The following is a 12,276-nucleotide window of genomic DNA, read 5'->3' on the forward strand; positions in this document are numbered from 1 at the left end:
TTCTCGCTCGCATCAGCGTTGCTTCTCTTCCACCTCCAATCTACCTTACTCTCGGAGACTGGTCATTCGCTTGGCCTCACCTGCCTGATACTTGGCCAATGGCAATATTCTAGTCGACTGTTGCTGTTTTTGGCATTGCACGTGTGACTCGCGACATGACTGCATTGTCCCGCCTGTTGCATTTTTAACGGCCAAGGTCGCGTTTATCGATAAATGTAAAAGAGCGTAAAACAGGGCTGAAACAGGTCTCTTTTCCGCTTTCATTCTAATAACACAAAATAGATATCTTTGCGTGTAGGGAATATTCAGAGGCATCTAATCAACATTTATAGAAATTTATATATGTGATATTTGTTACGGATGATCAATGATATCCGATAAAATTCATATTCATAATATGATTAACGATTTAATATTATAGGTGCATAAATTTTATTCTTTTTTCACCATTTTAGAAAAATACAATACAAAAATACAAGAAAGATAAAAAAAACTATATTGCGAGTCATTTATTCCTACATTCTTTTTACATTTAAATTTTTTTAATGCATATACGCGATAAACTTCATTTTTTAGGTGTCTCCAAAGAAAACAATCAAGAGGCGTAAGATCTGGTGATCGAGCCGGCCAAGAAATTCTTCCACCACGTCCAATCCAGCGATCAGGAAATGATTCGTTGAGTATGTTCCGTGCAAATGAATTTATCGCGATATTCCGACAACACCTGAAGATATGCGAGAAAGAATTCAGCGCGCGTGCACCGCAATTACTCCGGAATCTCTCAAAAACGTAAAACAATCGTTTATTCATCGAATTCGAAAGTGTATGGAAAGTAAACGGTGATCATTTCGAACATCTGTAAAAAAGGTATATCTTTGTAGTTATACATACAATAGAGTTTCTTTTCCTAAACGTGATTTTTGTGGTTCAAAGTCATTTGAAGGTCAACATATTCTGTATGGTTGAATTTGTTTTTTTACCAGCTACATCATTTCGTTAAGGAAAATATACCATCTCATTTTAAAAAATGTTCATGACCTTGATATCTTGTGAAAGGTCACATTAAAAAAAATAATTTTCTTACCAGAGTACTAGTCTCTTTGAATCGAACAATTTTCGTCCTTTGACTTTTTTCTATCATCAAAGGAAGCAGAGATATTCTAAGTGCTACAGTTAGAGGAAACACCCTGTATACATGTAGATATACATGAAAAGGGCTAAAAATAAAGAATATGGCTCGTATACAAATTTTAATATTATCTAGATTTTATCTCTATATATTTCCTTCGTCTTTTATTTATTTATTGTAATTTGTCTTATTTATATATTCAGTTATAACAAATATTATATTCACTGAGACACCCTGTATATCGGCATATATCGTTATCTCGCAGATGCATTCTTGCTGTAGTTCTTTCGAATCAACTTTTGTCTTCTTTTCGTACCAGGTGCAAAATCGAATTTATATTCTTCCAATTCGTGGTATCAAAAAATAGCCATAAAGATGCAAGACGCAAGGCTGCTCGAGCAAAAGAAATATATTATAAAGTATAATACGAAGAACGCAGTTGCAAAAATCTCTACACGTGTCATTCTGATCATGCGTCGGCCTTCGAATTTTTAATAAAATAAATTCACACAATTCTCATCTAAATTACTGTTATCTGCATTCTGTGACGACATTATCATCTCTTTATATTATTAAGGTGCCATTTCACCTTAATAATATTAATATTATCACACTAAAAAAACCTCACAAAGATGAAAACCATACGCCAAGTAATTACAAGTAAAGTAATTACTTTCAAAATATTAATCTCTACAGAAGTATTATCGGAAACACGTTAAGTGATTCTGGAAGCTTTTGGAGGGGCAGCTTCAAATAAAAGCAGCGATCGGAAGGAGCGACGCGCACTCCTCATAGTCTCGCAATATAGTTAACGCATACATACTTCGAAATTTAAAGTTACGATTTGTGTGGAGAAAGACAAGTGTGCTAGAGGAACGTCTATTTATCACCTTCTTGCAACAATTCCATTGCTGCAAAGTGTCATTGTGTTTAGAGTCATCGAATTTCAAAACTTATAAATATTGTAAGTTTATAATATTGTAAGTACATAATGATTCGAATCTTTATTAAAATTTGTGTCGTGTTGTAACTGTTCATATATGACATATATTATTCTGCAAAATTGTAATTTTGTAGAAAGTGATTTTCGTATAGATAGTTTGTCACTTGAAAAGGACCGAAATTGTTGGTCGAAACGTGTGACGGCAGTTTTTTGTATTGGCCAGTTTGGTCGAAGAGGATTCTATTATTCTACATACTCTGTACTACGAGTATAACTGCATTAGAATTTTCTGATTAGTATTATGATTAATACACATTCGAGGATAAAAAAGGCGAGAATAGGCGATAACGTTCCGCTATAAAACTTTAAGAAGAAGGATTTAGTTGAATGTTACTTAATTTGTAAGAAAATCTTAAATACGTCATATTTATTTCAGGGAAAAAATATGGCAAATATCAATAATATCAATATTTTTTATCCACTTGGCGTTTCGGAAAAGAATAAGGTTGTTATATTTTAATTAATTTTTATCTTTTCTTTTCTTTAATTTTATAATCAGTAATATTTGGTTAATTCTTTAGTTATTTGTAGTTTAGGGGCTCCTATAATCTTAACCTTGATATATGTTTTTTAAATCATTTTACTGAGCAGTCTTCAAAAAATTAGTCGTCAATATCGAGGTCAAAGTCATAGAAAAGGGCTCTCGTATTCGGTAGTTTTACCATTTTAATTATTAATTACGTAATAAAATAAAATCATATGTTTGTTTTATATAGGAAATATTGAAACCAATCGAATATATTCTTCAAGCTCCAATAATACAAATAACAAACAATTTCATATCGGCTTTTAACTATTGGTTAAAGATACCAGAAAACATAGCTCAAGAAATAACTGAAATAACACATATATTGTTTATATCATATATACTGTAAGTTTGTTAACACAATACACAATATACATACACAATATATTTTCCTTTTTATTTTAAACTCATGTTGCACTTATGTTGCAAATAAGTATAAAAATTTCATTAATTTCTCTCATATTATATTGCTTAATTGTATTTTCCGATTTTATTATAATTTGTATTCGAACAATGTGATTACAATAAATAGCCTCGTTTACAGAGTGGACGATATTCTAGACAATTCTAGTAAGCGATATGGAATTCCTACTGCTCATTCTGTTTATGGAATTGAAAGGGTAATATCTGCAGCACATTATATATTATTTGGTGCTCTAAAGAGAATTTCTAATTTGCAACAGTCTGAGGTATGTGTGTACCTGCATGCGTTCGTGTGTGTGTGTACTTAGACACAAATATAAATAACTGTTATTTCTCATTAGGCATTAAAAGTATGCGTAGACATGATACTGAGAGCAGTCGAAGGTCAGGGAACAGAAATAGTTTGGAGAAATAATTTTACCTGTCCAAGCGAGGCAACTTATAAAAAAATGATAGAGAAAAGTAAATGTTAATTCGTATGAATTTTTTCCATGTAGACAATAATATATGTATGAAAACGATTTATTTAATATTATTTATACAGCACAGAAGCTTGCAATAATATTCCAGCAACGTTACAACATTGTCGTAATCTTGCAAGCTTCTGTACTGTACGTATGGGTCATTACAATTTACGCGTCATTACATTTTTCAGAAACTGCTGCGTTTTATACAATGTGCATGAAGTTAATGCAACTGTTTTCAACCTGCAATAAGGACTTTTCGTCATTAATAGAAACTTTAGGATTATATCTCCAAATAAGAGATGATTATTGCAACTTATGTTCCTCTGATGTATATATTTATCTATCTTCATATTTGTGCGTGCGTGCGCACACATGTACCTAACAGATTTCGTATAAATAAACGTGAAATATTGACTTTAATTGAATTTTTATTGCAGTACACTGAAGAGAAAGGATATTGCGATGACTTAACTGAAGGCAAATTTAGCCTTCCAATTATTCATGCCTTGCAAAGTAAACTTGAGGACAAGGAAATAAAAAATATCCTTAAACGTATGTTATGTTTTATATTAAATCGTATATTTTAAGTCCAAAAATATGATATAATGCAATAATTTATTCATTAATTTATGCAGTCAATATGAATTAATTAATAAGGTATGCAATAACATTCGCCAACATGACGCTCATGAACTAGCATTTTGAGCTTTCCGTTTATAGCCTTGAGAGTCACCGATGACCGACATACAATAAACGTATTAGGACAGTCAATAATATTATAACATACAATTATTTATATTTACAAGATAATAATTAATTTATTGAGAGAATAATGAACGATTAGTTTCTTATACGAAGTGTACTTCGCGCTTGTAGTTAGTCTTGACGCTGACTAGCCTCGCTATATGGATGGTGCTTACGCGGTCATTCGTATTTTTCTTTTGTTTAATGTTTCCTTTCTATTGAATTATAAGGTTTATATTCTTTGCCTTTTTTTCTTTCCTAATGTATACGTGCTTCTTGCATTTTCAGTTATAATAAAATTTTTTATTTTACGTTCGCATAATATCTAGTTATCATTAGTTAACAAAATTAATTAATTTAACAATAATAGAAAAGCAAAATGAAAAATAGAAAAAGTATACTTGTAAATATAACTTCATATTTTTAGTTATTAAAATTATGGAAACGATTATACGGACATATATATATAGTGAATCTTAATAATTCCGTTAACGGACAGTCAAGTAAATTATATATGTTGGTGATGAATGTGTTAAATACAGGTTGGCCCATTTTAATTTATACAGTCGATTTTTTAAAAAACTAAAAGAGATACGAAAAAATGTTTCAGACAGCATGTCACGATTTCGAGGGGGACATAAGATGATACCATTGGTTTGACCTTGAATAGTCGTTTGAAGGTCACGCGAAGATCACCTTCAATTTCTTAAATTGAAACCCCAACTTTTTATTGCAGATTCTTATTCTCCATCGAAAAGTAAGTAACTTTTGTCTGAAACATTTTTCCGAAAAATGTCATCTTATGTCCTTAAAATGTCCTCAAAACTCATCTTGAAGATCATTTTAAGAACATAAGATGACATTTTTCGGAAAAATGTTTCAGACAAAAGTTACTTACTTTTCGATGGAGAATAAGAATCTGCAATAAAAAGTTGGGGTTTCAATTTAAGAAATTGAAGGTGATCTTCGCGTGACCTTCAAACGACTATTCAAGGTCAAACCAATGGTATCATCTTATGTCCCCCTCGAAATCGTGACATGCTGTCTGAAACATTTTTTCGTATCTCTTTTAGTTTTTTAAAAAATCGACTGTATAAATTAAAATGGGCCACCCTGTATAATTATTTCGTAACTTTTATATCAAGAGTTTTTAATCATTTACAAAGGTATCCTGCGACAACGGACAAAGGATGTAGAAGTGAAACGCTATTGCATTAAACTGTTAAAAGAATGCGGTTCGTTTGAATATACCAAAAAGATACTAGATGAGCTGAATGCAAAAGCAAGAGCTGAAATCGATCGTTTGGGAGGCAATCCGTTTTTAATAAAGATTCTAGACGATTCTCATCAGGACATACTAGGACATAAGAGTACCTTACTATTATAAAAAATATGGTATAATATATATAATATATATATATTATATACATATATATTGTTATAAACAAATGAAAAATTGGTGTTGCTGGTATGTATTACTGGAAAAGGATATATATATATATATATATGTATTAAGTATCAATAAAAAGAATTTATTTTGCAATATCAAATGTTTTCCCTGTTATTTTTTCTTCATTTTTAAAAAATTTTCCTTGTTATCTCTCTTTGTAAAGAAGTATCGAAAAAATATTGAGGCATCTTCTACTTTCATTTCATCGAAAACGAAAGATCAAAGGGCCGACAGGGAGTGTCCATAGTTCCATACTAGTTATATGGTACAGTATAGGCAGCATGCCCCTGTATTTTGTGTAACGCTGTTCGGCCGCTGATTCGAGCGCCATCGCGTCCACTTTTTGCGGATGTACAGAACTACGAAGCCACATCCACTTTCGCGCAGCGTACATCCACTTTACTGTCGATAAGTAGTTACTCGAAAGTGGATGTGGCTTCGTAGTTCTGCACATCCACAAAAAGTGGATGCGATGGCGCTCGAATCAGCGGCCGAACAGCGTTATAAAATACACAAAATACAGGGGCATGGCCGCTCTCGGGTTCCTCTCTGATCGAACCCGTATGGGGATCGGGTGCCAAACAAAAAAGAAGAAGAAGAAGAAGATGAAAGTGTCTAGGGATTCTAAGGCCGGTATTCATAGTCGGATCTTATATTTAAGACCGTCTTAAGTGTATCTTCAGATACTCCGTAGCCAATGAAATAATCTATACAACATCTGCAGATAAACTTAAGACGGTCTTAAATATAAGATCCGACTATGAATACCGGCCTAAGTCCAGGTATGTTGTACAACGTCATTGGATACACAGCTGACTCTTAGCAGCATGGCTGCTTGAAGTGATTTGAGGATGGTAGTGAATCTTCTTCTTCTTCGTGTTAATGGCGCGCAGTTCCACGAACTGAATCGGCCATGCCGAGCAATAGTCGATAGATGGTAGTGAATGAATGGCCGGATTCAGCGCACAATAGAGATCCTATAGTATAACAGAGATGCGCCAATGATCACGTGATTGCGATATTTTGCTGATTGGTCAGAGTAAATTGTATAAACGTAGCCGCTGCCATGTTGAATCTGTCACTATCTTTCATACAAGTTTGTACATGTTTCTTTTGACGTCTTTATTTTTCATAGTCGTTTATGTAATGAATTATTTTCATTTCTTCATTAAATAATGTTTTGCATTAATTGTCGCTTATTTTGTGCACAGAAGTTACCATGCCAACCAATTGTGCCACAAATCGCTGTACGAACAGCAACAAAGGTTATGCAGTAAATTTCTATTAGTATCACTCACCTCACAAATTCTTTGCGAGGCTGTGGGTCGCCAATCGGGGTTCCTTGAAAGAGCAGCTATCCATTTCTTACGACAATCTGCATTTGCTGGAAAATTAAATACTGCATAACCTTTGTTGCTGTTGTTCGTACAGCGATTTGCAGCACAATTGGTTGGTATGGTAAATTCTGTGCACAAAATAAGCGACAATTAATGCAAAACATTATTTAATGAAGAAATGAAAATAATTCATTACATAAACGACTATGAAAAATAAAGACGTCGAAAGAAATATGTACAAACTTGTATGAAAGATAGTGACAGATTCAACATGGCAGCGGCTACGTTTATGCAATTTACTCTGACCAATCAGCAAAATATCGCAATCACGTGATCATTAGCGCATCTCTGTTATACTATAGGATCTCTAGCGACACAACAGTTGCGGGAGCGCTCATTGCTATTGGTACATTCCTTTAGATCTGAAAGTATAGTCCAATCATAAACACTAATTACTGAGCGCTCCCGCAACTGTTGTGTGCGCTGAATCCGACCAATGATAATGATGTCATAAATGATTTCAAGTTACACAAGTTTTATCACGATCCGTTCGGGATACACACACGGAATGATAGATTTCTTTTGAATGGTCTTATGAGTCAATAAACCAGAAGAAGAAGAAGAAGGACATTTAAGGGGATGCTGGAGTGACTAGGGAATTTTTTCGCGATGGTGCTGCCATTTGCACAAAAAATGCTTTTTATAAAAATTTCGCAATTTGTACGCACAAAATTGCGGTTGTTTACAATCGGGATAAAATAAAGGAATATAATGAAGCTTTTCGAAGTGACTTTAGAAGTGTAATAACAAAGAATAGTATAATGAAAATCTTGTACATACTTATCAACATGCAAGATTTTCATTATACTATTCTTTGTTATTACACTTCTAAAGTCACTTCGAAAAGCTTCATTATATTCCTTTATTTTATCCCGATTGTAAACAACCGCAATTTTGTGCGTACAAATTGCGAAATTTTTATAAAAAGCATTTCAACTGTAATTTTTGTATATGTGTGTGTGCAATTGGCAACACTTTTCACTAGTCACTCCAGGATCACCTTAATACTCAATGGCGATGGAGACGAAAATGATAAGTCAGAAGGAATACCTGAAGAAATATATGTCCTTTGACGATGATGATAATAAAAAAAAGAAAAAGAAAAAGAAACACAAAACGGGAGCAAGAACGTAAGGTCCTATATATATATATTAACTTTTATCAGAATGCTGAATGTTTAGAATTGAGGTTAAGTTAGGTTATGTTGATAACTTACATATGATATTTTGAGATTTAATAAAGAGGCGAATGGTAATTATAATTAATATAAAAACTATACTTAGTCAAAATATAACTACATTCACATCACGAAATATTACTAATTTCTATACATAATTATTACATATCGTTTTTTGAATTTTTGAAACTACTGGAATAGATATTGTTTAATATATTTTTTAATGCAAACTTGTCAAAAAATTTCAAGTTAAGATCAATCGTAAAGTAAAGATATAATTACTTTATTTTATTTTATTAACTGTATTAATTTCTTGAGTTCAGAATTACTCGTGCACATTTATATAATGACTTTGTATACATAAAGTTAATCTCAAACGTTTAGGTTTAAAACTAGGTTTAAGGATATCCTAATTTTATTATAACTGAAATGCTTTCAATATCATGAAATATTTTTCGGTAAAATATGATCTTTGAGTTGATCGTGAAATGTTTGGATACATTTTTACAGAGTAAAGATTATAGATGATGACATAGATTTGAAGAATATAAGGCCTATTGAAGAGGATGAATTCGATATTCTTTTAGAGGGGGAAGATGCTCCTCAAATTGCTGGTATAGTCGACGAACGTGGACCAGTTGATTTCACAGATAAGAAACGATGGAAAATCATAACCAAGAACGAAGAAGGTGACTTAGACATTATTAGTTGTACTACAAATAAAGAAAGAAGAAATCAAAACGATGAAATGAATGCCAACCAAAATAAGATTGATGATGATCTGGATTTAAATCTATCCAAAATGAAACATTCTAAAAATAAATATACAGATTCCAGTGTACATAGGCAATCTAAAAATGACGATTCAGACTTAAGTCCGTATAGACGTTCCAAGTATTCTAAGAATAAACATGTAGATTTAAAATCATCTAGAAGGCGTACAGACTACGATTCAGATTCGTGTTCACCTGAGCAACTCAAAAATTATGATTCAGATGTGAATCTGCCCAAACGGTCTAGAAATAATGATTCTGATTTGAGCCCTCCCAGGCAATCTAGAAACAATGACTCGGACTTAAGTCCACCTAGACAATCTAAGAATGATGACTCAGACTTGAGTCCGTCTAGGAAGAATGCGAAACATCGACTATCAACTCACGGTGGACGAAGTTATAAGAGTTCGGGTAATAGAGACAGTGATTCGGATTTTAGTCCACCTAGAAAACGCAAGCAGAATGTGGATGCAGATTTGTACGAAAGCAGAAAAAAAGACAAAGGGTCACATTTAAGTTCAGCCCGACACAGGGCACACCGATCTCGGAGAGATAATTCGCCACGTTCTAACTCTTCTAGAGCTGACAGAGAGCACGAATATTCACGTAATTCTAGTAAACAAAGGAGGTAAATTAATAATGATTTCATTCACAAATAAAACAAAATTTTGATGAAGGCTATCATATTCTAACATACATTCTAACAAAATATTCCAACAAAAAAAAAGATTTATTCTGCACTATAAATTGGCGAAATAATAAATACAATATTTTTTGGATAGGTCAAGCAGAGATAAGCGGGAAAGGAAAAAGGATGATTATAATCATAAACCGCGATCGTACTCGGATACGAGGGAAAGAAGGAAGAAATCGCGTTGGGACGAAGAGACAGATTCGGAGCGTCGACACGCGGAAAGTTATTCAAGAGATCATGACGGTCGAATGACGAAAACTTTAGACGGAAAAACGGCAGGATTACAAGATGCGAAAGCATTGCGGGAGGAAACTAGAGCTCATAAACAACGTGAGGCAGAGCAGTTTAACAAAGTAATAGTTACAGTTACAATATGTATTTACATTATATTTATAGTTACAATATTATAGTATAATTATTTATTCACCGAAGTGTAAACACAGATAGTAAGTAAGCGTCAAATTATTTCAGTTAAGTAAAACGGTCAGCGGAGTTGGACAAGCTCCAATCGTGCGCGACAAAACGGGAAGAAAACGCAATTTGGAAGCGGAAGCAGCGGAAGAACGTGAACGGGAAATACAGCAACGGGAGATAAATGAGAAGTATGCCAAATGGGGCAAAGGGTAAGTGGATTTTTGTTAAAAACTCAAGTTGTTTTCGTCGTCTTATTATTTTCAATTTTTTAATCGACTTAACATTATATATTTCCAATTATTTTGAAATCATTTCCTTTTTTCATCTAAATGAATAATCTATTACAATTATTATTACTAAATACTTCATGTAATAATATTCACTTTGTCTATATCTTATTCCAGGCTAAAGCAGATGGAAGATCGTGAAGAAAAAATGAAAAATGATTTATACGAAATGAGTAAACCCTTAGCAAGATACGCGGATGACGCGGATCTAGATAGAGAATTAAGGGAACAAGAGAGAGAGGGTGATCCCATGTTGAAATATATAAAACAAAAGCAGATAAAGGAGGGAAAAAGAAAGCCAGGTGCGCAGACCGAGTCAAATCAGATATTTTTGTATATTGTATGCTTTAAAGGAAGACTATAGCGTGTCTTTTTAATCGCTCAATCTTTAGATCCGCCGCAATATCGAGGATCGTATGCTCCAAATCGATTCGGTGTTAAACCTGGTCACCGATGGGACGGCGTGGACAGAAGCAACGGATTTGAAAAGAAATGGTTTGAAGCGCAAAATGCCAAGCGGGCGCGGCAGGAGGAAGCCCATAAATGGAGTACAGCTGACATGTAAAATTCACATTCACGTACATGTACTGTAATGAGAGTTCTATTTTATTCGCATCGATTATTAATAATTAATAAGAAAGGGGCGGTTTGATAAAACGAACTGCATTTTTCCTCGGTACGTATTGCGCGAACATTCGCGCCGCTCATCCGTAATCCTCGTTCCTTGTCCGCATGTACTCCGAAAAACGCCGTAACGATCGCGTGAACGAGCGATACATACCAGCGAGCTCCGTGCGCGTATCGCGAAACCACGAGATCGATATTCGTTCGAGAAAATGAGAGAATGGAGAGGCTGGCGCCGGTCTGGCAATGGTAATGGGCGAGCGAAATACCACCGTCTGCGGAATCGATCGTGCGCCTTTTAAGGTCGCGGCGGTTCGCCACGGACTATGGTAGGCAACACGGGAATATTGGAAGTGGCGGTGCGTTTCACGTAGTCGCGTTCGCGGCGCGCAATTGGGACGCCGGTCGCCAGGTCGAAACGGCGTCGCCGCACTATCCACGCCGGGATTCCTGGCGCCGAGTCCTTACGCGAGGACGACCGCCATACGTTGGCAGCATCGAAGCTTGCGCTCTGGCTGCAATCGCCGCTCCGCGCCGGCCGAAACCTGGCCAGGAACGTGGCGGTCCTTTCCGCGCGCGACATTGCTGCCTCCAATAACGCTCTCTTCTGCGAGCAGCGGGGCCTCCGTGTCGCGCGATATATATCGGCGGCATAGATACATAGCGCGCGACCGAGCAGTCAGTCGCTTGGTCATCACGCGAGCAAGGGCAGGGTCGTAGGCGGGTGACGCCAGTAACGCTCGCGACATCGACGGGTTTTCTCTCGTCCGCGTGTTGAAGCTCGTGATGCTCGACTCGGCGAGTCGCGATCGGCCGGTAAGGACCTCTTCTTCGAGACAGTGAATGCGGGACACCAGGTGCGACAGGTCGCGTGACGACACATGACAAAGGAAGTATCGGATTGCTCTCGAGTGTGAAGGATCGTCTAGCAGGTGCCGGCGCCACGCGACGTGTCAATAACCCCCGAATAACGGCAAGAAGCAAGGGGTGGGCGCAAGAGAACCTACACTGACGAAACGCGTATATGTATGCATAAGGAGGGAAAAGGAGAATAAAAAATATAACTTTAAATAAAACTCACTGAATGTCCGATAAAAGCGCAAAAGGTACACTCTTCACGAAACTTCAAGAAAATTATGATAAACTAAGGAGAAGTATTTCATCATGA

The 12,276-nt window shown here is 35.4% G+C and overlaps 2 protein-coding genes across 3 annotated transcripts; both read left to right on the plus strand.

The window, feature by feature from the left end:
• The first annotated feature begins 1,363 nt into the window (after positions 1-1,363).
• On the plus strand, positions 1,364-5,842 carry LOC105276753 (geranylgeranyl pyrophosphate synthase). 2 transcript variants are annotated; one of them, XM_026970741.1, is made up of 8 exons: positions 1,364-2,109; positions 2,509-2,577; positions 2,849-3,003; positions 3,203-3,347; positions 3,423-3,543; positions 3,737-3,876; positions 3,986-4,100; positions 5,459-5,842. In XM_026970741.1, exons 2-8 carry the CDS (start codon positions 2,518-2,520, stop codon positions 5,677-5,679), a joined length of 957 nt encoding a protein of 318 aa, XP_026826542.1. In that variant the 5' UTR covers positions 1,364-2,109; positions 2,509-2,517; the 3' UTR covers positions 5,680-5,842. The 2 variants fall into 2 exon arrangements, with proteins under 2 accessions (XP_026826542.1, XP_026826541.1); XM_026970740.1 differs by having other exon boundaries at positions 1,364-2,093.
• A 2,265-nt stretch (positions 5,843-8,107) lies between these two features.
• LOC105276772 (BUD13 homolog) lies at positions 8,108-12,141 on the plus strand. The gene is made up of 6 exons (XM_026970739.1): positions 8,108-8,269; positions 8,827-9,717; positions 9,872-10,136; positions 10,255-10,406; positions 10,602-10,786; positions 10,877-12,141. Exons 1-6 carry the CDS (start codon positions 8,151-8,153, stop codon positions 11,047-11,049), a joined length of 1,785 nt encoding a protein of 594 aa, XP_026826540.1. The 5' UTR covers positions 8,108-8,150; the 3' UTR covers positions 11,050-12,141.
• The last annotated feature ends 135 nt before the right edge of the window (positions 12,142-12,276 follow it).

Source organism: Ooceraea biroi, chromosome 6 (assembly GCF_003672135.1).
Source record: "Ooceraea biroi isolate clonal line C1 chromosome 6, Obir_v5.4, whole genome shotgun sequence".
NCBI lineage: Eukaryota > Metazoa > Arthropoda > Insecta > Hymenoptera > Formicidae > Ooceraea > Ooceraea biroi.

Bases quoted from the DNA above. Each gene is read 5' to 3' on its own strand.
- LOC105276753 (XM_026970741.1), top strand. From the start codon at position 2,518: ATGGCAAATATCAATAATATCAATATTTTTTATCCACTTGGCGTTTCG. The intron at 3,348-3,422 runs GTATGTGTGTAC...ATTTCTCATTAG, and splicing joins CTAATTTGCAACAGTCTGAG to GCATTAAAAGTATGCGTAGA. The intron at 4,101-5,458 runs GTATGTTATGTT...TCATTTACAAAG, and splicing joins AATAAAAAATATCCTTAAAC to GTATCCTGCGACAACGGACA.
- LOC105276772 (XM_026970739.1), top strand. From the start codon at position 8,151: ATGGCGATGGAGACGAAAATGATAAGTCAGAAGGAATACCTGAAGAAA. The intron at 9,718-9,871 runs GTAAATTAATAA...TTTTTTGGATAG, and splicing joins AATTCTAGTAAACAAAGGAG to GTCAAGCAGAGATAAGCGGG. The intron at 10,787-10,876 runs GTGCGCAGACCG...CTCAATCTTTAG, and splicing joins GGAGGGAAAAAGAAAGCCAG to ATCCGCCGCAATATCGAGGA.